The 27,858-nt window shown below is 44.3% G+C and overlaps 1 protein-coding gene across 1 annotated transcript in view; it reads left to right on the forward strand.

The window, feature by feature from the left end:
* Positions 1 to 5,204: 5,204 nt before the first annotated feature.
* Positions 5,205 to 27,858, forward strand: part of LOC123348870 (peroxidasin homolog) — a 60,510-nt gene continuing 37,856 nt past the window's right edge. Inside the window, 3 exon segments of the mRNA XM_044986556.1 lie at positions 5,205 to 5,245; positions 5,247 to 5,465; positions 13,222 to 13,293. Of these exon segments, the coding sequence (XP_044842491.1) occupies positions 5,205 to 5,245; positions 5,247 to 5,465; positions 13,222 to 13,293 (332 nt within the window).

Consider the following 27,858-nt stretch of genomic DNA (forward strand, 5'->3'; position numbering starts at 1 on the left):
TTGTTTACAAGAAATAATGGAAAATATTAATTTGGAATCAGATCTTTACTGCAGAATGAACTTAACACAGGCTAGTAGGTGCCAAAAAATATTTTTTCTCTTATAACCTCTCCTGCTTTGGTCTTTGTAGATGAAATCAATTTATAAATAAAGTGCCTATAAGTTTTTGGTATTTACATAATTCTTCCTTTGTTTCTTTTCCCCTCCCTGTAATTTTATTTTAAAAAAAGAACAAGCTATTACAGGACTGATTTGTAGGTATAGTAATTATTTTTGCAATAAATATGGTTTATGAAACTAACTAATTTCACAGTTGGTTACATACAATAACAATCATGTATTGTGTCAAGACAATATGAATGGGAGCTCAGACATGAAAGGCCACATTTTTTTGTGCTTGTAAATTATTTTGTTGCCTAAATTGGTTGTACATTTAGGACCTGATCCTACAAACACAGCCAATGAGACAACTTGGGCATGAGTGGAATAATGCCAGTACTTTAGGCATGCGCAGAATCGAGCCCTCATTTTACATGTACAAAAACTCCCCGGCTCTGGTAGCTGGGTGTCCAACTGCTGATTAACATGTGCAACCTATTTTGCTAGCAAAAGTGGTGATTCAAAATCTGTGCTCTTGAGACTGAATTTTCAAAGGGTGACTGAAAATGTGCCTGCACTATTTCTGGATATTCTTCTTTGTGGAGTATGCAGAAGCCAGTATTTGTGTGCCTTTTTTGGCAGACTCTTGCAATTGTAGTCCATTCAGATTGTTCAAATGCAAAGTTTAATGTCTTGTGGAAGGAGAAGAGAATAGAAGTCCTCAATCTAAGCACAGTAAATTATATATACCACTGATCTCAAAATCTTTTTTGTATGAAAGAGTGATGGGTTTTGGCCATTATTGGGCATAGAGAACAAGTATGTGCATTAACTCTCTTCTGTCACTCCCAACAGCTGTTAAGTTTCAAACCTTGTTTCTAGGACTGCACATTTATTTTGAATATCTTTTGATGCTGATGGACAAAAAGGTAAATTAAATACATATAAACAAAAGGGAGCTATGATGGCTAGTGTTCCATAATAAAGACCTCAACAGCAACTTCTTTTCCAAACAGAAAAGACAAAATGAGTAGGAGAAGACACTAATTTCAAACATCAGCTTCATTTTCAAATGAAGGTTGATTTTTTTTAAAGTAACTATGAATAGATTCTTCCTATTCAGAACTGTTCTCTGTGTGTATAGTTATTAATGATCCAGTTCTGCAGATGAAAGCAACTGGGTGGACTGGTATGTTTGCATATTATCTATTGCAGGATGAAGGCCCAAAATATGTTGTTACCCAAGCCAAGGCAACTATAGGGAAAGTGCAGTGAATTCTAGTCTGGCTTTAGCAATGGAATTCATTAAACTTTGATTGCAATGTCTTTGGAAGATGTGTGAGCCCGGAAAATTATTCATAAATGATCTGGAAAAGGGGGTAAACAGGTGGCAAAGTTTGCAGATGATCCAAAATTGACTGTGAAGAATTACAAAGAGATCTCATAAAACTGGGTGACTGGGCAACAAAATGACAGATGAACTTCAATGTTGATAAATGAGGGTTGCCAATTTTGGTTGGATGTATTCCTGGAGGTTTCATCACATGACATAATCTTTAATTTCAGGAGACTTCAGGGCAATCCTAGAGGGTTGGCAACCCTATGATAAATGCAGAGTAATACATGTTGGAATACATAATCCCAACTATACATACAAAATAACTGGGTCTAAATTAGCTGTTACCACTCAAGAAAGAGATCTTGGAGCCATCATGGATAATTGTCTGAAAACATCTTCTCAATGTACAGTGGTAGTCAAAAAAGCTAACAATGTTAGGAACCATGAAGAAAGATAATAAAATAGAAAATAGCATAATGCCACTCTATAAATCCGCGGTATGCCCACACCTTGAATTCTGCATGCAGTTCTGGTCACCCTATCTAAAAAAAGAGATATTAGAATTGGAAAACACAGAGAAGGGTAAGAGATGATTAAGGGTATGGAGCAGCTTCCGTGTGAGCAGAGATTTAAAAGACTAGGACTGTTCATTTTAGAAAAGAGATGACTAATGGGGGGGAGGGATTATGATAGAGATCTATAAAATTATTAATGGCCTGGAGAAAGCAGAGGAAGAACTGTCATTTACCCCTTCATATAAAGAACCTGGGGTTACCCAGTGAAATTAATAATTAGTTGATTTAAAACAAACATAAGGAAGTACTTCACACAATGTACAATCAACCTGTGGAACTCACTACTAGGGGATGCTGTGAAGGTCAAAAGTACAATTGAGTTAAAAAAGAATTAGATAAGTTCATGGAGGATACGTCTGTCAATGGCTATTAGCCATGATTGTCAGGGATGCAACCCCATGCTCTGGTTGTCCCTAAACTCTGACTGCCAGAAGGTGGGACTGTACAACAAGGAATGGCTCATTCAATAATTACCCTGTTCTGTTCATTCCCTTTGAAGCATCTGGCACCGGCCACTGTCAGAAGACAGGATGACTAGATGGATCATTAGTTCGACCCAGTATGGCCATTCTTATTTTCTTTAAAAAAACAATCCAGTTTGACTTTAAGGTTCCAAGCTCATAGCTGATGGTTAGAAAAACCATATTGCTTTAGCACACTGAAGAAACTTGATCTGGAAGACACTGACAAATGTGGGACATTTCATGGCCTTTTTACAGTAATTTTTCAGAGTAGAACTGCACCTAAGTACTTGTTATAATGCTATACTGCTCCAACAGATTTCAGTCTGATTGGAAAGAGAGGAGGTGTGGAGCCACCACAGAAAGAGTCAGAAGAATTCATGCCATTCAGGGCACCAGGACTTCAATCAAAATCTTGTTGTCTTATTTTATAAATTCCAGACAGGAAGGAACTGAATTTAACTTGTTTCAATTAGAAGTTCAAGCTGCCATTAATCTGAGGCTATCTGCTCTTTGGATGCCAGCAGTTTGAATTACATGAAGAAGACTGTAGTGCATTGGTTCCCAAACTTGTTCTGCCACTTCTGCAGGGAAAGCCCCTGGCGGGCCAGGATGGTTTGTTTACCTGTCGCGTCTGCATGTTCGGCCGATCCACCGCTTCCAGCAGCTCCCATTGGCCTGGAGCACCAAAACGCAGCCAGCAGGAGCCGCGGATGTGGCAGGTAAACAAACTGGCCCGGCCCACCAGGGGCTTTCCCTGCACAAGCAGTGTCCCAAGTTTGGGAACCACTGCTGTAGTGGGTATTTTTTAGCCTTTCACAGTATGTAATCACAAGAGGGATTTTTGCTGGCCACTAGAGGTCACTGCTCATAAACAAGAATAAAGTCTACAGAGTAAAGGTGGAAGATTTCCAGCAAATTTGCCTAGTTTTCAAACCGGTGCCAATGTAAACAGACAGAAAATTGCTTGAGGGTTAGACCAGAAACCTGGTGTACAATGTCTCCTTTTTCTGGCTGGGAAGTGAATGACTTTTAACATCAACTATAAGATTACCATCTAAAAGGTTTGGTCAGATATAATGCAGCAGCCACAAACTATTATAGTACGGTTGGTTCATTGTGCCTCCCCGAAGAGAATTACAAATAGTGTGCATGTGTCTGGGGGGAATTATTTTGGTAACATTCTGGAATATATTATCTAAACCATGGTTTGGAAGGTCATTAAGTATGGGGAAATGGCTTTAAAAGGGGCGGGAGGGGGCAAGCCGGCAAAAAAACCCAAACTTAAAATGTTCGAATAATATAAAAGGCTTGGGGATAGAGGGAACCACAAAATGCGAGAAAATACAGGATGAAGGCTAAAACTCCATTAACTCAGTCTGGCATGCTTGCACTCTGTAACACCTATGTCTGTAGCCTAATGGTGAGAGAATCTGTTATGGCTAGAACACAATCCTCGGTTCCTAGTTTCCTGGGTTTTGAAGGTTTAAATCAGACTCTTGTTAATTATGTTGTTGTCATTTTAATTGTATTTTACAGTTTACAAGGTGGAAACAATTACTGACTTAAAAAGAACTTTCAGTTGATCCCGCAGACAGAGAAGCCTGGAAATTTGCCATGTTCAGTGTTCCTGAAATAGCCCAATCCACTAATGAACTTTCACGCTTAATACACAAATTTAAAACTGCACATCACTTTTAAAAATCATTATGAAACTTCCAGACTCAAAGTTTAAGCTTTTTATAAAAGGCAGGATGTCCAGTATGAAGAACCATTAGGTCTTCCCTTCACTTCTGAATTTTCTCATACAATGCAAAACATGGGTGCAGGGGGTTGAATTTCCATAATTTGGAGAGTTAGTATCACTATTTCCAACTCTGGGTTCATTGTGTTACTTTATACAATAAATAAAAGGCAATTTTAAAAAATGCCTTTATCCATAGTCCATATTTTTCTACATGTAGGGCATGGCATCCCATCAACAAAGCATTTTATTAGTTGATCAAATTAGTCTATATTGCAACAATCCTAGAATCCTAGAAATGAGAGATGGGAATTACTAGTTAGGTCATTTAGTCCATTTTACTCTTGCGTTTCTAGTCTGCTGGATTGCTCCTTACAGTACTGTTTTATCTTCAGGTTATTTATTTTAGCCACTAACCATATAGAACAAACCCACCACTATATTTAGCTGAATATTGCTGACTTATTTTGTTGTTTGTAGCACCACACGAAATTGGGGACCCATTGCACTCTACTCGTGGTGCTGTGGCTACACTTTATTTTTAGTGTGCCAACTCAGAGGTCAGAACTAGCGTAGTCTCCTCGAGCTGGAATTTACATCTCCAGCTCAAAGTGTAGACCTACCCGAAGAGACAGAGTGACTTTCCCAAGGTCAGGTAGAATAAGTTAAACCCAGCTCTCCTGGGTCAGTGCTTTAACCACAAAGCCATCCTTTCTTTCGCCTCTGCAAAGCTGACTTTACCAATGTCAGAGAGCTGTTATGTGCGCTTTTCAACAAATGTAGAAATGTGCCAAAGAGGAACTTGAGGAGTTAATTTACTATTCCAGCTGGGAGCCAAGGCGGGAATAAGTCAAAATCAATTGTGGGTGACTGTGTACAAACTCTTAAATGAGGGTGGGGGAGCAGTGTGATCTCAAACAATGTACATTATGGCAGAGGGGGTGGAAGGTTACACTGTCAAACTGCCTTAATTTAATTGAAAACACATGCTGATGAGTCCCCTCCTCCTGGACCTCAAGGCTGGGAAACTTTTGTCAGCTCCCTGCAGTTCAGAATCAGGGAAAGTACACTCCAGCAAACATAATGCTGGTCAAGTCTGCAGTTGTTCCCGGCTTCTTGCTTTTTCTTCTCTTGCCTGATTTCTCCTGCTCCTGTCCTAGCCGCTGCTTGTGCTTTAGGACTACAGTAAGATGCATGCATCTGATGCTGGAAAACATCCCTGAAGTCCCACCTCAGACAAACATATTGTAAGTAGCCGATTTCATTTTACTGCTTATTTTGTATGATCAGCCTTTTGAGGAGAGGAAAGAAAAGCCATGCTTTCTACACCTTGCTTTTCCTGCAGGAATGCCTGTATTGCAAAAGCCTCACCTCTTCAGAGACTGTCTCACTTAGCATCAGTTAATGATATTTAACTGAACACCTACGGGAAACTAAAAAACAACTAAGATCACACGAAAACAATGACTTTTAAGTCTCCAAAGCTAATCCCTAAGCAGGGTTTGTTTAAAGGAAGATGATAGATCACCTTTTGCTATTGGAGAGAAAGCTTTGCGGTAAAGGGGGGGGACACTGGGTGTTCTAGTCTTGTGTATGCAAAGAGACGGTGGTTTTGTTTCTTGCTTGTAAATGCAACTCCATTCCCTTATCTGCTCTTTCCTGTAGGTTCTTACTTTCCAGACCCAACTGGGGGAAGAGAGAGGGGAAGAACTGAAGGTTTATTTGGGATACCAAACAATAGTGATAAACCTTTATACATTCTTAAAAATCCACTGAGTTGGTAGTCTTCCAAAAAAAAAGGGGGGGGTGTTGGGGGGGTTTACAGTGGGGCAGACTATGAATTGTTGGCTGTGCCTATTTCAATGGAAGATCTGAGTAACAAAAAGAGAGGGAATTCATGTAGCCTTTTGAGGCCAATCTGGGGCTTCTGTAGAACTTCTGGTAATAGATGTGGAAGAACAAACTTCCTTTGCTTTTAAGGAATGGTAAATTATAAAACTCCAGAATGGTTTTAAGACATATCTGGCCCATACCAAAGTATCTTTACACATGTTATCCAGATATGATTTCTTGGTCAGTATCAAAAGCAGGCAGGAAATTGTTAAAGATGTATAAATAGTTTTGTTCTCAGTTAAGTTGCTGTTGATTATGGAATTTGTTCACAATTAACTAGCTGAGGATCACGTTCATGTGACTCAAATTGACCAAATTCTGATCTCAGCTGGGGTGTCTATCTTAGCTTTTTCTCCCTAAAATTTTTCCACTGTTGTTACTAGTGCAGCTTTACTACTGGCAACAATGGGAACACTGCAGGAGACAGTATGCCATCAGCCACTCGCATTTTAACCACTATGGTATATTCCTGCTCTGAGTGTGGTTAGACAACACAGTGGTTCAAATGCTATCAGTTCACACTGGTGCTACTGCTCGTACTTTTTGCATGTCTAAAAGTTTAGAAAATCTAGTTATTTGGGTTAATGTGACAGTCAAAGGTAGCAAACTACCGAGATCTGAATGAGATTATTCAGGCTTGGGGCCAGATGTCAAATTAAATAAGAGCCATCCCATTTTGATGTATATTCCTGCACTGCATTTAATATTTCAGATACTTTCTGAGGAAGATTCGTGGCTCAGTCTAATGTGGTCCATCTAATTAAAAACAAAGCTCATATTGATAAGTCTTTATGGATCACCCAAGCCAAGTTAAATATTCTCTGTTGTTCATAGATCACTGCAAAGATATACAAATAAAAAATACACTATCTCTCTGGTTGTCCTGAGGATTTTATAATCTAATTGAAATAAATAGTCCTAAGAGGCAGCTTTCTATTTTATCTGTTATAAAAATGTTTAATTCACATGCTGTTTAAAAGTTGCCAATGATCAAAAGGTACATCTTAAAAATGCCAACTGTTCCAGATTTTTATGACAGTCGTACTACTTCCTTTCAGGAGAAGGCACACTGCATCTGTGTGACTGTTCAGAGGTCTGGCAAAATTAACAGCCAGGTCATGAAGTTCTTATTTTGAGTAAAAAAATATGGAATTATGTTCCTAAGTCATAGTTCGATATGAACAGAACGTACTGGTACGAAATACAAATACAAACACCCAGATCCTGGGACCCAGCTCTATCTGTGCTGCTATAAAATCAAAAGCAGCTGCAAGTCCCCAGATGGGCATTCCTCTGATGGAGGCAGTGATGGGTGGTGTAGATCCAGTGTAGCTGGCTCCAGTGCCACTCTCGAGCACCCCATGTAGGGAAGTGGGAGGAATTGTGGCCAGCACAGACTGTGCTGCAGCAATCTCCTACTACAGGATGGCTCCTGTGGGGCTGTAGCCAGCTGGTGTAACTTAGAGCAGCCCTTAGCCTGATCTAGGTGATCCCGGGACTGGTGTAGAACCATCCCCAGGATTGATAAACTGTTACTGGCTCCTTTTGATTCTCATCCCCCGCAGTTGGGTGCAGCTGAGGATCTGGCCCAGTGTCTGGTTTTAGCAATGGAATATTTATCCTTGGTAATGAAGTCTGTTCGTTTTATTCTGAGTATGGGACATGATGGCTGTAATGGCTACATGTGTACAGATAAGTAAGCTATAAAAATGCATGATGTATAACTGCAAATGTATTTTGGCTGTCATCCATTCCACTGGAACAGGATTTGCCAGATGTGATTTGTTGGTTACCGCTGGGACTAAGGCAGTTCGTTTAGCCAACAGCCCAAAGAAGGCAACAGCTGTGAAACATACACTCCGAAAATTTCAATAGGTCTTTAACCTTCTACGCCATTTGTTTTATAGCATGACATTTCCAACCATAAACTATGAAACATGTTGGTATGGGGAGAAGGCACCAGTGGGAAGAAGTTCCCTGGAGCTGGAGGCTAGTGGATTCCAATCATATTATACATGGATTATTCTCCTTTGCATCAGATCTACTTCTGAGTTATGTGCTAACTAAACTTAACTCAGAGTAGAAGAAAAGAACATGCAGCATCTGTGACCTGAACTCAGTGCTGGCATGAACTGAAAATGACCCAGTCAGTCCACCACCCTTTCACGGAGTTTGTCACTAATTATGCATTTTCCAATATGACAAATTTTGCCTTCCCTCGCTGTTTTGCAGCATACTGTCTCAACTGCTCTCCTTCTCCCCAGACATGGCTGCATTTAGTGGGCGAATCATGTATGTAGTTTGTGAAACTCTTTGGGATCACTGGGGATAAACGTTGTGATATAAAAATTTAGCATATTAGCCTGAAGAAACGATATTGAGCAAATGTGTTCTTGTTGGAAGTGCTGCTCTCTTCACGTTGTTTCTACCCTCCTGCCCAAAATTTCTGTTGCACAGGTGGACTAGGGGGAAGGTGGGGGAATTGAGCAATTAATTTCTTCTCTGCATTAAACATATATGTGTAATGTACCAAGTGTTATCTCTTTCCAGTTCATCTTCTTTATATAGGCTATGTAAATAGCCCTCAGAATGAAACCCTTTAGTGTTGATCAGAATTTTCTCTCTGAAAAACTCAGTTTATCAGAAGGAAAATAGGAAAGATTATTCAATAATCACCCTTTTCCCTATTTGGGGAGCACTTCTGCAGCTCAGTGGTTTGAGCCAATGCTAAACCTGTTAAGCCTGGTAAACCCAGGGTTGTGAGTTCAATTCTTGAGGGGGCCATTTAGGAATCTGGGGCAAAAATCTGTCTGGGGATTGGTCCTGCTTTGAGCAGGGGGTTGGACTAGTTACCTCCTGAGGTCCCTTCCAACCCTGATATTCTATGATTCTATCTTTCAAATGAGATGGAAAATCTTATGGTGATGAAGATCCCAAGATGCTCTTTGTAAGGGCAGTGGTTATCAAATTCTAACTTGGGTACTTGTATTCTGCCTCACTACTCCACCTCTGCCCTGCAATTTCAGCAGAATCTTCTTTCCTCTTGCTGTCCTGAAATGAAGCATAGAATGTCTGTGTGCTGTTTATACAGCTGCCGCATTTCCTCAAAGAGGTGGCAGTGCTACAGTAGTGGGTGGGTGAAGCAAATCATCATCTTTCTCTAAGCAAGTGCCTCTACTTGCATGCATGTGCACACGCAGAGTAAAGATCTATGGGCTGTGGCTTGAAACAAGCGGAACAGATTCTACTAATGAATCAATATAAAGGCATGCAGCAGCAATTCATCTTAGACTGAGAAAGTCTGTGTCTCCTTGTTAGACCCATGGATGGGGGGTGGGGATAAATTTACCTTTGTGCTTCTGAAACTTCCTTTTGTTGCTCCTTGATCAGATTCGGTGCATATTTCCAGGAGCTCAGGAGGAGGGGAGAGCTGTATTTATTTGATTTGGGCAATGTCTGAACAATCAACATATGGGCAAGATCCAGTGCATTGAGGGAGCCCTGCTGCTTGCTGACATGAATCCCAAGAAGAGGCTGATCTGGTTTGATTAGGATCAGACTGTAATCTCCTCCTTGCAAGAGAGAGCCCCCCTAGCTGCTGCTCTTACTTAATAGATCAAATTAACTGGGATCACTTGGGCCAGCAGTTGGCCGTGTAATTTGCCAATTTGAAAATCTGTCTCAGGGCCAAATATTTATTCTTCAGACATCTTTTCTCCTCCCCATTCTAGCTACCACCAATGAAATTGTGGCTCTCTTCCCAAAGGTGCAATCAACAGACGTATTGGGCAAAGAGTAGGCAAATAATGATTCACATAGTCTTCATGCATTTAGCCATGGAAGGAGTAATGCAAAGGGAAATCCGCGCACTATCACAGATTGGAATAAACAGGGAGGCACTCAGTTCACAAACCAGCAGAGGAATCAGCTGTTTTCCTTGTACATAATAGGCCTATCCTCATTCAGTGTCTGTGGCATCTGTCCACTCCAAAATAATTGGGGAGATGTCAGACATTATTTGCTGCATTAGTGTTTTATGGGGATAATATTCAGGGTGTGATGCAAATAATTTCTTCATCTGCTTCACTAGAGAGAGGACTGAACTGTAACCCCCAAATCTGATCACACGGGGGCAATTTCAAATTTGGGTCTACGTGTCATTCCTCAGGCATATCTCTACTTATCGCGTTATGGGGCAGACCCCAATCTAATTTCCATAAGCCAAAACCCCATTGAAGTTTTTGTGCCATAGCTATGTAGCAGGCCTCACAGTTAAACACATCTGTTAGTTAAAAGGCACCGGAAAATCTAGGGTTCTCCCTACCAGAACCTTCTGAATGTTCCTGACTATTGGCCTCCACTCTTAAATACTGCGTATAATGTCAAGTATCTCCTGTGGTGCTAGGAAAGTGTATTTCCAGTAGACAGGATTCAATACAAATAGCCAGATCCTCAGAGTGTAAATCTGTGTGATCCATTGATATCAACTTTGTACTAGAGATTTGTTCTATTAACAGTGTTAGTGCTCAACTGCAGCAGTGTAGTGAGTAGCTGAGAGGTTCTATCAAGGGTGAATTGTGCTATGGAGACACCGTGCTTTTACCCAGATTCATTATAAATCACAGAAGTAAGACAATTAAAAATATCAAATTGTCTCTATGCAAATGAGCACGAGCACTCCATTATCCTTAGCAACACTAGCTGTATCTCCGTGTTTTCAGGTGCTGTAGCCAGTCTGGGGTGCTGAAGACAAAGGCAAGCCAAACTGTTAATGGTATGAAAGGAAAGCGAAACACATTTTTAGTTACTACCAAACTAGTTCCTAGAAATTCTGTGTTGTGTGGGAAACTGAGCGAGGTGGTTATGGCCTGAAATGCCGTCTTCTGTTTAAACGGCTGCCATCTCATCACACCAACATCCGCAGACCAGGGCCGGATTTCCAAACAAGCTCTGCATATTGGCTGCTGAGTTATGAAATTCTTGTCCTAAGTGTCACAATGGGAGCTGCTGGGAGAATCTGGCTCCAATTGTGGGTGCTGAGCACAGAAAATCTGGTGCTAAGCAATTTGAGAAGACTGGCCTCAGGAATGGCTCTGGATTTTAGTTAAAGGGTTACCAGAATTCCTCCCTCTCTCTCTGTGTAACCTTAAAGTTAAGCAGTCCAGCAGTAAATACAAAAGAGAAGAACAGCTGCCTCTATAGCGCAAGGCTCTCAACACTGGCTATATTTGATTTTTCCTGCATTTTTATCCTGAAGTGTAATCTTGTTTACTGATAGTTGCTAACTAAAAATATTTCCCCTTGTCTCACAGGCCTGGTCTACACAAGAAAGTTGCACCTGCCTAACTTCAATCTATTTTTAAACAATTTTAGATACACTGGTGCAAACCCCAGCCTGGACACTAATATTGGTGTGGGGGCCTTATTCTGGTTTGGGATAAACAGATTCCTAATTGACTTAAACTGATTCCAGAAGCCATTGATTGGTTTGTGTGCTCTCACTGATTGCTTTGTGTGTTCCCATTGTTAATGATTCATCATAGTGATGTTGGGAAGGATTATTCTGCTAACAGCTGACAGGATCAGAAACAATACAACATAATTCCTCAAGTTGGACTGTTACTATCTGATTTTGATTCCCTTGTTATCCTCCATCATTCTTTATGCTTCCCCTGGGTGAACTTCACTGGGGAAGGTGTGGTGGTATTTCCATAGCAAATGCTAGATTATCTACGTATTTTTAACCCAGCCTCCCTGTCCTAACTACAGCCCTTTACAGCAGTAAAGGCAAAATTTTCCATAGCACATTGGACAATCGAAGGCGTCAAATGGATGCACGTTCCCTGTAGAATTTTCTACTTGTTTACTTAGCACTTACTTTATTATCTAATAAGCAGTCAGAATGTAATGTTTTAGGGTCCAAGTCAGTGCAGTTACACAGAGAGCCCTTTAAGTTTGCCACAACGGACTCTGCTAGTTCTAAATGAAATGGCACTAACTGAAAAGGCAGAATGGGAGAAGCCTTTGAGTCCGGCAGCATTTTGGAGCTAATTTGAAACGCTGACTGTATGAGGCTATTCAGCAAGATTTGACCATTTTAGGGCCAAAATTTTGGCCCTGAGCTTTAATAAGAGTGTCCACAAAACTGTGTGCATGTCTGTATACATCAGCATGTGCAGCTCCATTTCAGGCAATGTGTTTGCAAAGACAGTGCACCCACACATGCAGGAGTCTGCCTGCAAATGTAGGGTTTCATATGTGCTCCTCTGTGCACTTGCCGGAAACTTGCTCAGTGCCCATTTGGCAGGGGCGGCTCTAGACATTTCGCCGCCCCAAGCACGGCGGCATGCCGCGGGGGGCGCTCTGCCGGTCGCCGGGAGGGCGGCAGGCGGCTCCGGTGGATCTCCCGCAGGCATCCCTGCGGAGGGTCCGCTGGTTCCGTGGTCCGCTGGTCCCGCGGCTTTGGAGGTCCACCGGAGCCGTGGGACCAGAGGACCCTCTGCAGGCATGCCTGCGGGAGGTCCACCGGAGCCGCCTGCCGCCCTCCCGGCGTCCGGCAGAGCGCCCCCCGCGGCATGCCGCCCCAAGCACGCGCTTGGCGTGCTGGGGCCTGGAGCCGCCCCTGCCATTTGGAAATACTGAATCCTTGTTATGAGTCTCTAAAAATACAGATCCTCCTGCATTCTGGCAACGAAGGACAAAGTTTATGCTTTACTTAGGTTTGCCCAAGTTGCATGTGCAGTTACCACATTTTGTGCATGCATGTTTGGTAATTGCACAGGTAATCACACAACATTAACCACTAGCAATCAGAGCAATCCTGTGTTACAAACGAGTGCAATTGATCACCTGACTCCTTTCAAAATGTGGCAACTATGTGTCAGATTCTTAAGAAATGAAGGTGGAGCTCATCAATCTAGGGAGGTTCAGACTGCTTCAGCAAACACTGGTAGCCACTCTATCATCCCAGAAAGGATTCTGATGTTGTTTCTCAAGCTCCTTTAGGCCTGACGTGCTGAGGTCTAAAGTACCAGGACAGCTAATGATGTTTGCTGCTAATGGATAATCTCACTCTCAGATGTACACTGACTGATATCATTTCACTTTCAGGGATTTACGCTTCAATCGCATCAAAGAGATTCAACCTGGAGCCTTCAGGCGACTGAAGAATCTCAACACACTGTAAGTTGCCCCCATCTTAAGTCACCCAATTGTAGTGTCGTCGTGGTACAGAGAATGGAAGGAATCAGAAACATGAGACCCTCTTGGTTTTGCAATGTAATCTTGCTTATAGAAATTAAAGGACTTATTAGAACACTGCAAGTAACAACTCCAGTATGTGCAGTCATGACTTAATTTCCTCCTACCCCCCATGAACCAAGATAGCAACATAATATCAAAACAAGATAACTTAGCATGAAGATAAAGATGCAGGTCCACCTGTTGGTGGAGGTGCTATCTGCACCGATCATTACAGGAACCAAATGAGTAGTTTAGTGCTAATGTGACAGGCACCATTTTCTCGGCTGAGGGAGCTTAGACATATAATGGACTAAAGATATTTGGGTTAGATAAAGAGTATGTGCCATAAGTCTAACGGCTATATGAATGCGTTGGCCACTCCCTCTAATGGCTTAGCAAAGATATCAGTCGTGTGGGTTCGTTCAGCTGTGCCCAGAGCTGTGGGATGCAGCTAAATTCTCTGCATAAAATTTTCCCCCAGTCCCAACCCAGGAAAATTTCTTACCATTTTCAGTGAAAGCTGGAGTTCAATGACTTCCATCTGAGCAATGAAACTGTCTTTTCTCGTGGTGCATCCTGACAGCTGCCTAGGACGCATACAGCCAGTAGATCTTAGAGAAGCCCCTAAGGACAGTTTTGGCCTTGGCTGACCCAGGAGCAGACGAACAGAGCAATGGCTTAAAGCTATCTTTTTTTCCCCTTGCCTGCCTCAGCTACACAGCTGAAGACCAGGACACCTTGTGCACATACCACTCTTGGGTGGTTACCCTCTGGTTACTCTGTGATATTCTGTAACCCTAGTGTGAGATGAAGAACCAATATCTACATACTCTTTGCCTTCACTAGCTGCACTAAAGTAAGTGTGTTCTGCCGAGCTGCTGGTGCTCACTCCAACTCTAGCATTCCCCTTTGCTCATCCTAGTGCCGGTGGGAATTCGAGCAGACCACAATCCCTTCACTATATTCCTACCTCTGAGCCAGAATAGACCTTGCTACTTGTTCCACTGGGTAGGACTGACCTTAGTTTGGTTTGGGGGGCCTTTATTGTAACAGCGCATGTTTTGCGTTGTAGAGATCTCTGGTTCCTATTAATGTTTGATCTTTTGTACTTGAAGCGTCGTTCTGGGGCTTGCTAGTTATAACATTCAGGAACGGGGACTCCGTATTCTTTGGCCTCTGACAACGCCCATCAGTTTATTAGAGCCTGCGGCAAGATTTGCTACTGAACCATCCATTAACAACCTTCCCCCCGCCCCGCCCCATACTTGAATTAAAGGAAATTATAGAAGCCTTTGTTGTAGTTGTAATGAATACCAGGAGGAAAGCTCCAAGTACGTTTTTCAGAATGACTTTGTGGCCAGGTTTTTGTGTTCTTGGACCTAAACTTAAAAAGAAAACCTCAATCAGTTTCCCACTCCGGCCTCTTGAGAAGCCTAAACTCTCCAGTCTAGAGAACCAGGGTAGTGAAAGGACTGTGGCAGGAAGATCCATGCGATAAGGATTTCAGTCTAGTTTGTGAGTGGAGGCTGCCTGTGTTCTTAGTGTCTGGTGTCTTTATCAGAAAGAACCACTTCATTATTGACTAATTAAAAAAACAGGGTTTACCTTGGTTTGTTCCTCTCATTGGAGCCAGTTGGCCAAACCACATGCATCCTGCAGAAACCTTCCTCTAGAGGTTCTGAGCAGGAGCAAACCAGGTGGAAAGGAAAGAGGTTTTCAGCCAGCCTTGGATTACGGACATCAACCAACTCTCATGATTTTTATTGTGAGTCTCGCAACTGGTACTTGTGTCTTTCCCACAGCCCCATCTCGTAGAATCAAAGGATTGCCTGAGAATCCAGGCCCCACATTTCTAGGATTCGATGAATCTCCTTTTTAAAGATTCCAGTTCTCATAGTTGAATGAAAAATCTGGAACCCATGAAGAAAATGTATTGTAAAGGCTAAGAAACTAGCATACAAATAAAATGAATCTGAAATGTATTATTTTAAAACAATCTCATGATTGGCTGGGGATTTTTGCTTGGTTGGTAGCCATTTGCCAGACATGGGTAAGCACGCAACCCCAGACTTTTGTTTGGCATTTGCATAGCGGGGCCCTCAGTGCCTATTTTGCAAGATGGCTTTTGCAGATGCAATCAGTTGAGCAAACACAATCAGAGTATGGGGCAGGTGGTGTCCACAGCAGGTCCTGCATAAGGGGTGAAGTCAACGCTGAACTCCTTGTTCTTATTGCCTGTCGTGTAACAAGAAGCTATTGGTACAGGTTTGGGAGTTAGAACTCTCTATTTCTGGCTGTGCCACTGATTTGTAGTGTGGCCTTTGGAAAGTCCCTTAACCTCTCTTCCTTAGTTTCCTCATTTGCAAAGTGGGGGCAGGAATCGCCATTTAAGTACTGCACTGTGTTGTGGAGGGTTCGTAAAGGCGAAGTGCCCTACAAGTGCTCTAGGAAGCTTTTAGGGTGGGCAGTCGTGGCTAGAAACAAGTCCTCAAATCCTTCATCCAACCCCTCCTCCCACAGAGAGTAACATGTACCACTGGGAGGATCCTGAGAGGATTTCATTCGAGGGGTGGCAGCAGGAGTGTGTGTGTGGTTGTATAAGGACGTGGGATGTGGCTGCAGGCAGCAACGGTCACCCTCCACCTTGGAAGGTGAGATGACCGCACTGCAGAGGATGAACAGCAGGCCCTGGGTTCGCTTTTTGGCATGCTATGGAAAGTTTTAAATAAAAATCTGAGTTGTTTAATACAAGCTCTCATTGCTGTAATGCAACGAACATCCCAGTGTCTGGCTATCATGTCACCCTGAGTTGGAAACGGCAGGTTTTGATTAACTAAGCCTTATGTATATTACTTAGAAGACATAGGTCGGACCAAAAACCTGGGATCCCAGCACTTGGACAAAGTTTGTATCAAGGTCCAGGTTTTCCAGCCGAGCTTTAACGCTCTAATGAGCCAAACCAAAAGCCCTGGATTCAAACAGCCCCTTCAAACTTCCTCCAAAATTTGGCTCTGATAGTTGGGGCTTTCTTCCATCTTTACGGTAAATAAATCGTTACGTTACTGGACTGGGACTCAGTCTGGTAGCAGAGGCCCCAATGTGCAGTGTACTGTATAAACGCGCCCTGAGAGACAGTCCCTGCCCCAAAGAGCTTAGCCTATACAGACAAGGAATGGGAAGAGGCGCAGAGATTTCACCAAGGACAACAAGGCAGGTCACTAGCAGAACCAGGAATACTCCCAGTTCAGTCTCCTAGCCAATGGACCACCGAGCTCAGTTCTCTTGGGGTGACATTGACTTCAATGGAGCCAAGATTTCACTATTAATCTCTCTCTGCCGCAATCCCTAATCTGATTCCTTTCTCTGGCCCTTTGTCTTATCTATACAGATGGTAAACTTTTGGGGCCAGGGACTGCATCTGCACTGCAGCCAGCACAGTGGGGCCCCAGTCTGGGTTGGACTCTGTAGGCACTGCTGTAAAACAAATACAAAATAACGAGAGTGTGTAAATTTGTATTCCCATGTGCGAACTGCTCTGTGCTAAGCAAGAGAAGTTGTTCGGTCTCATTCCAGTTCAATTGCACTCAGTGGAAAGTCTTGTCTAGAGGCTGCTTTCGCTTAATTGAGCCATCTTGTTTGTACTTTTAAGATCTTTTGTTATCTAGCCCAGCCAAGAAGCCTGTTGTACATTGGATGAGGGAGATCCTGGCAAGATAAGACAGTGTTACATAGCGTGTGTTTGCCTCGTTCAGAAAAATCAAGCAATCTGCCACATGCTTCCCCCTTTGTGGAGCATTGGGAGCCAGTATGTTTGGAATTAACACGATGCAAGCATTAAATATTTATGTATCCTAGGACCTTATCAAAAGGCCAGTGGAGTCAATGGATAGACTCCTGTTCATGCTGGTACCATGTAGCTATTTACCCAGGCCTGTTCCTAATGGGAACTAGAGCTGAATAGCAGGCTCAGGTTTCTGGGCTCTTAATAGTCCTGGATGGGTGGATCAATTGTGTGAATGACAGGGTTGGAGGAAGTGAGCTCTGATAGCCAGAGCCAAATGCAGTGCAAGGTCACGTCCCACCTTGCGCAGAGCTTGGTTGTCCCGAGTTCTGACCTGTGCTGTTCCAGTCCTTGGCCTCACCAAGAGCCTGCATTGCTTGGAGCCAGCATAGGTACTTTGGAAGCTTCTTCTATTCAGCTCTACCAGTGCGCCAGATTTCAGTGCTGCATGGAGAGTACTGGTAATCCAGCCCTGTGCTTGAGGACCTGTAATCGGGCACCGATTAATTTCACACCCGTCACATGCCACTACTTGTGAGATACCCACAATAGCTCTCAATGCTATACTATTATTCGTTGGAGCATCTAGAACCCCAATTACCCGGTAATGTCTGGGGCCCCCCTTGTAGAGACACCTAATGAAATGGCAGTCCCTGGTCCAAAGAGCTTCTAGTCTGGCAAAAGACAACGGCTGGTTACAGCAAACAGGTGTGGGAAGGACAAGGTGGCAGTGGGACAATTATAATTAAAGTAGTGACCAGTCGTCACAGGAGGCTTTATGGTGACATGCGATATTGCCACAATAAGTTGTCCTGACGGGTTGGGGAACAGAGCTGTGTGCCACCCCTCGGTGGTGGAATTGGCCATACTGCAGGTCTTCATGGGGAGCACGTGGTAAAATAAATCAGAGGCTTCAGCACAGCAACAGGAGTTCTCAGGCACATGTGGTGATAGAACGGGCACGTTTCCCTGGTCCCACCCTCCCAAAACCTCTAAATCAGGATTTCTTTCCCTCTCCTGATTGCAGCAGCTTTGCACAGCCTACGCCATCAGTCTGCTGATTGTTGAACCCTGGCAGCAGAGCTGGGTTGAGTCAAGTGGACTGGAAGAGAACTCGTGTTGTACGTGCCCATCTAGCTCAGGCACATTATACATTCCAACAACTCTGTCTGCTCTGCTCCCAGGCCAACTAAAACTTCAACCCCCTAGGCATGGGTCACTCTCTCGCTTCCCCCCCTTTCCCAGAGTTAAAATTAAATTGCAGCTGAATTTAATCTTGGAAGCGAGGGACTTGTAATGCTAGCTGGAAATCAGGCAATGGGTGGGCAGGTGCTATTAGGATGATGTATTGATTTTATATAGCACCTTTCAGAAGGTCATATACAATGTGCTTGCGGATCCCATGCAATAATCACTGCACTTTCCGTACTGCTGAAATTCAGCTACGTCTGTGCTGGTAAGGGGCAGGTGTGATTCTAGGCCAGCAGTAAAATGCAGCAATGAAAAGGACACAAAACAAAGAGGCAATACCTATCCAATTAAAGTGACTGGTAAATTAAGGTAGGTGAAATGTAATTGCTGAAGCTATTACTTGTCTAGAACACCAGGACCAATATTCCTAATCTTGTAAATTGCACCATGGGATATGTAACTACCAAGAGCAATCATGAGAAAAGGCCAACATAGATGTACATGGTGGATTCGTGTCATTCTTCAAGGGGCTCAGTTAGGGGGAGGAGTGTGGAATGAATGCCTAGGTAGAGACAGAGAGACCTTAGACAGGTGTGCATCTTATCACAAAGCTATGCAGACTTTTTCCACACCGTCCTGCCAAATCGCCTCAATCTAGGTGCGATGAGCTCCCTGCTCTTCCAGCCCTGGAGCTGTCCTGAGTAAAGAAAACAACTCATTCCAAATTAGGTCATGGCTTTGCGATGTGGACAGATGTTTGGCAGGAAGCAAAATGAGACAGCCAAGCTACTTTCAGAGGGACAATCTGCAGGCTGGCAGGCCTAAAATTGGAAAGACACACCTCACCTTTACTTTGGTAGGCTCGCGTGCAGATCTCCTCTACCTGCCTGACCAGCTGCTTGTGACTAGACAGGGCAGTGAAATGTACAAGAGTTCTGCCTTTCCAGTCCCCGATTCCTTGGGTTCTTCTTCAAGCTCCAATAAATGAGGGCATGTGGTCCAGGCCAGCTGGAGAGGGCTAGGATGGCTGAACTGCCCTTCTTATCTTTTTGATTGGTAGCAGCCTCTCATCTACCACCTACCAAGAAAAGGCTGCTCGGCGGGGCAAACGTTTTAGAAATATGTTAGGATTAAAATATCAGGCATTAAGTGAAAGTGCTGCTAGGTAGTCTCCCAAATGAATTTTCCTTGGCTTAGGGAAAGAAGGTAATGATTTCTCTGCCCTCTAGGCAGCACGGCTCTGCGTGCAGGTCCGTGTCCGTGTCCACACAAACTTTTGCATTGGGGTGCCAATGTAACCGGTTGCCAGAGTTGGGCAAAGCTGCTATAGCTGAAAGAAATATGAGCAAACCCTGGAACTGCACATGCAAGTTTCTCTCTGTGGCAACCTTACAGCTCACTGCTTCCTATCAAACAAAGGAAGGGGCTTGCAAATTTTGCCCAGAAAACACACTGTGGCCATCTGAAGCAGCAGAAAATGACTAACCAGACTGTGTGGAGAGTAGCTGACAAGCAACTTCACCAGCATCCAGGCGCAGCACTAAGGGGGAAAGCATTCAGATGGGAAAAATAAACCCTGGCCAGCAACAAATCCAACGATTTGCTGAGGAAGGGGCCCATCCATGTATCAGCTGCTTCCAGCGTCTTCCTCTGTCTACCCAATCGCTTGGAACAAGTTGCAAGCTTAAAAGGGCTTTGATTTCTCCTGGCTGAAGTGCAGGAGATTCAAACATTTCTTGAATCCAATAGCTGGTTTTCAGGTTATGCACACAACACAGGAGCACTGTGTGTGTCATCTCTCAGGCGGAACAGCCACTAGAGGGAGACGTTTAAGAGTAGTATTGCTACCAAAGAAAGGCATTATTCCTTTAGTTCAAGTGGCAGAGACCCCTACTTTTAGTGCTGCTAGCATAGGTGCTCCAGAGCTGGAGCTGTTTGGCAGCCTGGTTAGCATGCTCCAGGAGGTGGGCGGGGGGGAGCGAGAACGTGGCGTGCTATGGGGAGGAGGTGGGGCTGGGGCGAGGATTTGGGGAAGGGAGTTGGAATGGAGGTGGGGAAGGGGGGGCAGGGTCTCATGGAAGGGGTGGGGTGTGGGTAGGGGCAGAGGCAGGGTCGAGCACCCACGGAAAGAGGGGAAGTCGGCGCCTATGGCTGCCAGTCTGAGGTTCAGAGTCTGCTGGCATCCCACACGGATGGTGCAGAGGAGTGACTGACTCTGCGAACTGACAATGGCCTTTTACCAAATCACCCACGATATGGCTGTTTTTCCCATCAAGCTGCAACAGCCATGCCTTCCTCTGGCTGCAATGGAATTTCCCAGGTTTATATAAGTCAACTGGAAACAGGCTTCTTAAAACAAACAAAATCAGGGTGGAAGTTTAATAGATCAGAACTCTTACACCTGTGCATCCTTACAAAAGTATGTCTTAAAAGTATACGGCAACATTTAACAGGAGGTTTTCAGGAAAGCATTAAGCACATGCTTTAAACCAATTGAAGTTCTGTGCTGGGGCTTTAAGCAGGAAGAATGGCATACATGTGGTAAAATCAAGGTGTAGCAATTACGTTGTTGATTCGGATATTGCATCCTGGGACTATGGGATAAGAATTCTGGTGGAGGCTTACAAAGGGCAGTTAGGTGCCTGATTCCCTTTGAAAGCCAGTGGGAGTTGGGTGACTAACTCCTGTTTCTGCTCCTTCATGACACCAAAGCATTTGGGATTTCCGTCATTCCAAATTGGTATGGACAGGCCTGATATTTAACCAGACTGCGACTTGTCCTACTATAGGGCTAGCCTGATAGTAAAGCAGAGTGAGAATCTTTTGGGGCTGACGTTAAACTAGAACTGGGTGCAATTTTTCATACAAAACTTTTTTTTGGGGGTGTGGGGACAAAATGCAGATTTGGTGACACAGAAATGTTTCACGTATTTGTGTCAGTTTCACTGGATTGTTCAGCTTGAAAAAAGTGTGAATTGAAAATTCAGAAAAGAATTGAAAAGTGTTGATGTTTTTGAAACAATGTTTTGATTTTTCAGATTGTTTCAACACGTCTTTTTGCTTCAATCCCATTTTTAAAAAATCAAAAACGTTTAAAAATGGTTGTAATGAAAACATGTTTCCGTTTTTGTTGAATTGAAACATTTTGTTCAACCCGAAATGAGAAAATGGATTTCCTTTTCGATTTTTTTCAGGATTGCCAGTGAAGAGAAAAATCAGATATTTGCACAGTTCTAATTGTAACATCCGGTAGTGGTGGTGGTCACGTTGCAATGAGCCACAGAGAATGGGAGACAGCAGCCTTACACGGTTTGGGTGTTTGTCATTTATTTAGTCTGTTTCCTGCAGCGAAACTGAAAGAAGCTGTGGAATTTGGCTTGTTACAGGGCAAATTTTTGCCCCATGCATCTTTATGGGTTATGAAATCACAAAGAAAATGACTTTTTAAAAAAGAAAAAACCCAACCCCCTGTGACATTTGTTCTGGATTTTTGTTTCTTGCTAATGTGCTTGATGCAAACATTCTGAAGGGTTTGAGGATGGGTCAGGGTCCATGTGCAGGAGTCCTGAGCATGGCGCTGTGAGGCCCAGAGGCAATGTGAGCTGGAGAATTAAATGCTGCTCCCCCGCTGTTAAATAAATAAATACATAAAAACGGCCTTCCTGTAGGCTGGCAGATGAAGGGCAGCAGATTGTGTGGCGAAGTCTCTGCTTTGCGTCTCTTTCCAGGCAGGGTGGCTGTAGAATATCCGAGCTGACATCTGTAAACCCCCTTGCTAAGGAAACCTTTGTACTCAGAATCTAACAGGGAGTGAGACAAGGAGGTGGGCTTTGAAACTGCCATGAAAGGAGCACACTGCAACCATACTGAGGGTCTCGTGGGGCTTCTAAACAGCCTGGGCTGGAGTAAGATTTCCCTGCTGGCTCCAGCCCCTTGCTTTCTTTCCCTGAAGCAGGAGGTTTGATAAATTGCAATGCTTTAAAAGAAACAAATCCAAGTTAGACTATTGAAAGGCTGCAAGCATAATATGCTCCTCGATAGACCTTGTCTAGTATTCTCGGTAGGGTCCTGCAGCAGCAATGAAAGATTATGCCAAGTTTTCCACCTTGGTGAGCTTTTAGGTCCTGTCGGCTGCCTGTCAGCTAGCTGGAACTCTCCCAGCCCCTGTTACACGGCCCATGCTGATCGTTAACGAAGTTGGGCAAATACAGAGTCATTCGGCCTCGCGATCTCTGCCTTGCGGTTATGAGCTTGTGAACGGAGCTCTCCTTAACACAGCACAATGAGTCTTGAGGGTCCCCCCGCTTTTCTTGTGCCTCTTTCTGTGACCAATGCCAGTATCGGGAAGACAAGTGCTTTGGTGGCATGGAAGCTGGCACAGCCCCTTACTTGTACTAGCCTTTCACCACAGAAGATCTGGGACTGCGTTGCAGTTGCGTTCAAAGTTAATGCGTTTGATCCCATCTTAGCTCTGAGGCTCTGGACCTGTCGGTGTCAACCCTCCCTTATATCCTTAACCCTCCCGCTTCAACAAGCCACTACGTGCTGTATCTAGGATGACTCAGAATTCAAAGGATTGGGTTGCAGACTTAGCTCTGCTGTGCTGGTTCTGCCGCTCTCCGATGCCCTCAGCCTTCCTTCCTCCCACTCGCTTCACCCAACCGCCCCAGCCAGCTGGCACGCCACTCCTCTGGTGCGTGCGGCCGACACACCTCCTCCCCTCAGCCAAGGCAGCTGCAGCTGCTAGACAGATGCCGAGCAGCCATTCATCTGGGACCCCCTGAACACTCAGGCCTGCTCAGTCTGCCACTACAAACAGGCACCTGGAAAAGCCCTGCACCCTAAGCCCAGGCCTGCCTCATGGGCCTGCTGGATATAATAGTCATGGCTGGGAAGCCTCAGAAGAGGCCGGAAGTAGAATCATCGCCATGTTTGCAGCTCAAGGCTGAGGTGCATTGTTAGCTGTTGCCTTGAGCGGGAATCATAGGGAAGCTGGAGATGAGGCAAGAGAGAGCTGTATGTGAGAGGTTTCTGCAGTTCCCACCGGCCGTGCCCATGGGTATGTCTTTACTTCAGGCTTAGCCCAGGTGATCAGCACCCAGGTCTGAGCACCTGGGTTAGCCTAGCACGGGTGTGAGAAAAGCCCTACCCAAGTTCTTTTGTCCTCAGTGGTGGTGCACTCACTTGTGTGTGTTGCTGGGACGTCTGGGGGCATCTCTCAGGGTTCTTTGCATTGCAAGTCAACTGGGCCTCTCTGAGTCTTTCCCAGTGAATTGTGTGAGAACTTGTCTGTTTTTCTAGGCACATGGTGGACAATCAGCATTGGAGAGGTAGGTGGGTTACCAGCCACAGTGAAAGTGGCCCTGGGGTCTAACCCTCTCCCTGGCCGGGCCAGCTAGCCCACACTGAAAGCACCTCCAAACATGGGTGAGGGATTTTGTGTGTGAATGGGAGTGGGGGGTTAGGGACAGCACCCAAATAATAGCCTGGGCTAGCTGTGCAGTAACAGCACACCCTGTAATGGCTGGGAGTTTGCCAATAGAAGGAATGTGGGGTATGTAGTCAGTGCTTAGATGCTATGGTCATGGATGCTACAGAGAAACCTAGGGTAGATGCACAGATAGGAATGAGAAGTGGGCAAACACCTCCGGGCAAATGGCAAACTTTTGCTTTTTGCCAGCTTTTCGAACAGGCCAATAAAAATATTTCCCATTTTGCCGAAGCGTGTTTGGAAGCGGTGGTGACTCTGGACCAGTGTCCCGGCATAGTGTCACAGGGCTCTGTGCTACTGGCAGTGCCATCTGCTGGATGACGTGCAAAGCTGAAGACTTGTGCTCATCAGAGTGGGGTGTAAGAGCTTGCATTGCAGAAGTGTTCATCTCGGATCATGGATTTATTCTCCCTAGGAGGATCATGCTCTGCCTGACTCAACCCCTTTGCTCTTTCAGTTGCACATGTGCTGCTTCTGCACTTCCTGCTCCAAACTGTTGCATTGAGTTTCTGCAAGCAGATAATGGTAGTTCATTTCCTTTCACTCCAGAGATGGTTGTGTTTCCAAAGTGAGCAAAATCTAGTGTTTGCGTCCGTTTACAAATTTAGAACTCGCTTGTGCATTTCATCAAGAAAGATTGCTGCTCTAATGAGAGCTCATATGCTTATATAAATGTAAGATATAGTATGTCATTTCATACCCATATATTCACCTATACATTTTGGGGAGAACGTGCTTTATTCTTCATATGTAACAAAGCATTTGAATCCCTGTTTTAAGGGCTGAACTCAGGGCATCCTTAACTATATGCCACAGCTGGCACTTCCATAATCATCATTTGAATGCCAACAGTGCGCATGGTTCTGCACAAAACTCAGAAGCAGACACTGATCCTGCCCCAATCCTGGAAGTGACTCCATCCAGATGGACCCTTTCACCTGTGTGGAACCCGTTGAAGCCTTCCTGCGTATAGGCCATGAGTGAGCAAAGCACCAAGGCATTTAGCTTAAAGTTAAGCGCATATTTAAATCCCATTGAAGTCAATGGGACAGAAGCATGTGTCTAACTTTAAGCATATTCTGTGCTTTGTGGAATTGGGGCTAAAGTCACATGCAAGATTGGAGCCCGCCTATATAGACATTACGGCGGGGGGGGGGGAGTCGAAAGGCAGAGATGGGCGTTAAGTGCCCAATTCCCATTGACTGCCAATGAAAATTGGGTGTCGTTGTGCCTTTGACTGTCTCTCTCTATGTTCTCAGCTCCCCAGCCATCTAGCTAACCTTTGCTATTAGGCTTCTGGTCCGTTAAATTAACTAAACGTGATGTGCCAGACACACCACTCCCCACACACACATTCCAGCTAGCAGGCGTGTGCCAGTTCTTCCTTGCTCAGCTGTCTAAAGCTACACCTGGCGAGCCCCCGATCACTGCTCTCCTAATTCATATCAGAGCTTAATTCTCTGGAGCTCTCAACAAGAAACCAAGCCATGATGTGTGTTAAATGCTCCAGCAAGGTTGGTCCTGTCACTTCTCCATGACACGCTCCCCCCCCCCTTCCCCTGCGGGGCGCGAGATGGCTCGGGTTGTGTTTACCTATTTCCCATTATGGAGTCACAAGGTTGGGCGGAAAATCTTACGTCAATGGAATGTCATTGCCAATGCAGCCTTTATTCCTGGGGGAGGCGAGGAGAGAAAACAATTCTTATTCTCTTCCACAAAATACAGGCGATTAATCAGGCGTTGTTTAGATGGGAATTCACTGAAGTCAGCCGGAGATCTACCGCAGCGTGAGGTCACGAGAGGTGGTGAGGAGACTAACAAGTCCCAAGCATTTAGGATGCCTGATGGAAAGTCTGTATTTGCACATATGAGAGGTTAACTTCCCTGCTTTTGCACCTCTCAATCCTGTTTTGGTGAAATGTTTGTTACAGCCCTGTACTGGGTTGTATTGGGCTCAACCTTTAGATCCTTGCGGTGTCAAGACAATTGGCACATTCCTGGGGTGTGAACTTCCTGTCTGGCTCTCCTCCTTGGGATGTGGGGTCCTCAGTCCAAATGCCTTCTGGCCGCAGACCAGTGCTGAGCGTTCCCAGCCGCCCACCCAGTTTGTGTGTGCTCTCCCCAGAGTCCACACCGTGGGCACTCTGTATTATAGTCTAACGCTTTGGGGGCCGTGTGACAGCATTATTTGTACAGTAGCAGGCATTTGTGAAGGGCATGGACTCCACTGCTTTAAAATAGGCCTTTGTCTGAGAACTAAAATTCCAGCAAGCTTCACAGGAAGGTGGTATGGTCCAGAGCTAGGCTAGGAATCTGGCATTATCAGTTCTATTCCTGGCTCAGCCACTGGCATGGAGTCTGACCTTGGGCACTGCACCTCTTTGTATCTCAGTTTCCCTGTCCGAAAAATGGGGGTGATGCTACTTGTCTTGTGAAGTGCTTTGAAATCTTTGGATACAATGCACTAGATAAAAGCAAAATACTATTATGGGGACCTCTGTGGCCTTCCTTTGGATTTCAGAATCAAAGGTGTTTGGAGGATGGGTTAGAGGAACCAGAGGGTTCTGTGTTGAATTATCCAGCCATTTGAGGTACTACATAGTGCTAGTCCTGTAACCAAAGAATGTTGGTCTACTGAGAGCTGATTAACTCAATCCCCAGAATGTTTGTTTGTTTCTTTCTTTCTTGTTTGGAAACTCTCAATTCCAGACCATTTTATCAGCAAGAAGGAATTTCTGGCAACACATCGAAATAACTTTTAAATGCTGTTGTAACTTCTCCAACTTTCTCACAAGTACGTACAACAATTGAGGCTGTTCTGGGGTGATGCTTTTTATATTATTATTTTAAATTGATTTCCGCCCTCCAGTACGCCCACAGCTTATTTACTATAAAGGAGAATGGGGAAAAAGAATGAAAAAGGCAAGTAATATTGAGTGTAGCCCAGGGCTTGCCAAATGGGAAGAGAGAAGTATCCACGTTAAATTCACTATTTTCCCATCATCGAACAGCGATAATATTGTAAATTCTACAAAACAGAAAGAAAAGAATCATTTAAAGTAACTTTTCAGCTGTGCTCAGCAAATGAGAACAGAATTTCAGATGCAAAGCATAAAAGAAATTTGATTTTTAATATTCTTGTTAACAGTTATGGGCCTGATTGGTTGTTCCTTGTGCACCCAAAACTCCCAAAGCAATTTTGCAGGAATACAACCTGTGTCACTGAGGATCCGATTTAGATATTTTGGGCCAGATCCTCAGCTGGTGCAAATGGGCATAGGGCCAGATACTCAATGGTGCTTTCTCAATAAGGTATCAAACTTTTTGATACTTTTTATTTCCTTTCCTTTCCCACAGGGGGTCACTGAGGCACACACAGTTATCTATTTTCCTTTGATCCAATCCTATCTCCTCTAGAACATTTACTTACATATACTTGTCTGCAAACTTTAGTTACAGCTTGTTCGTACGAGATTCCTGCCCCCATGGAAATTGGTGGGAGTTTGAGAGTTTTGTCATTGACTTCAGTGGGAAACCAGGATTGAGCCTTTAGGTTCCATCTTGGCAAACCATCAATGGCCTGGATCTTGCAAGCTCTTCTACATGGATGGACTCCCACAGGGGTCTCTTCATAGGGAACAGCTGTGGGATCGGGACCTAAATTCTTGGCAGGACACTCAATCGTTGTCTTGTCTATTGATCTCTGTGAGAGCAGCTTTCTTGGTTAGGAGGTCCACTGCCTTGCAGCACGCTGCCCTGCTTGGAAACAGCTGTATCTTTTGGATCTGAAATTAACAAAACAAACCCAAAAATCCTGGCCTTTCTTCATCCAGTTTGTATTTTCAGGGGGTATTGCAATGTGTAACCAACTAAGGACCAATAGAACTGTTGTTATTTTTATTCCCTGTCTAATGTGCTTGGATCAGCATTGGCTGCTCAGCAGATTACATTGTACTTTATAAATTGTCTGCAAAAACCCTAACTTTTGAGTACATTCCAGGGCGCGTTGGAAGTGTGAGAGTTGGGGTCAGGCCCCTCCATG

Source organism: Mauremys mutica, chromosome 13 (genome assembly GCF_020497125.1).
Source record: "Mauremys mutica isolate MM-2020 ecotype Southern chromosome 13, ASM2049712v1, whole genome shotgun sequence".
NCBI classification, from domain to species: domain Eukaryota; kingdom Metazoa; phylum Chordata; order Testudines; family Geoemydidae; genus Mauremys; species Mauremys mutica.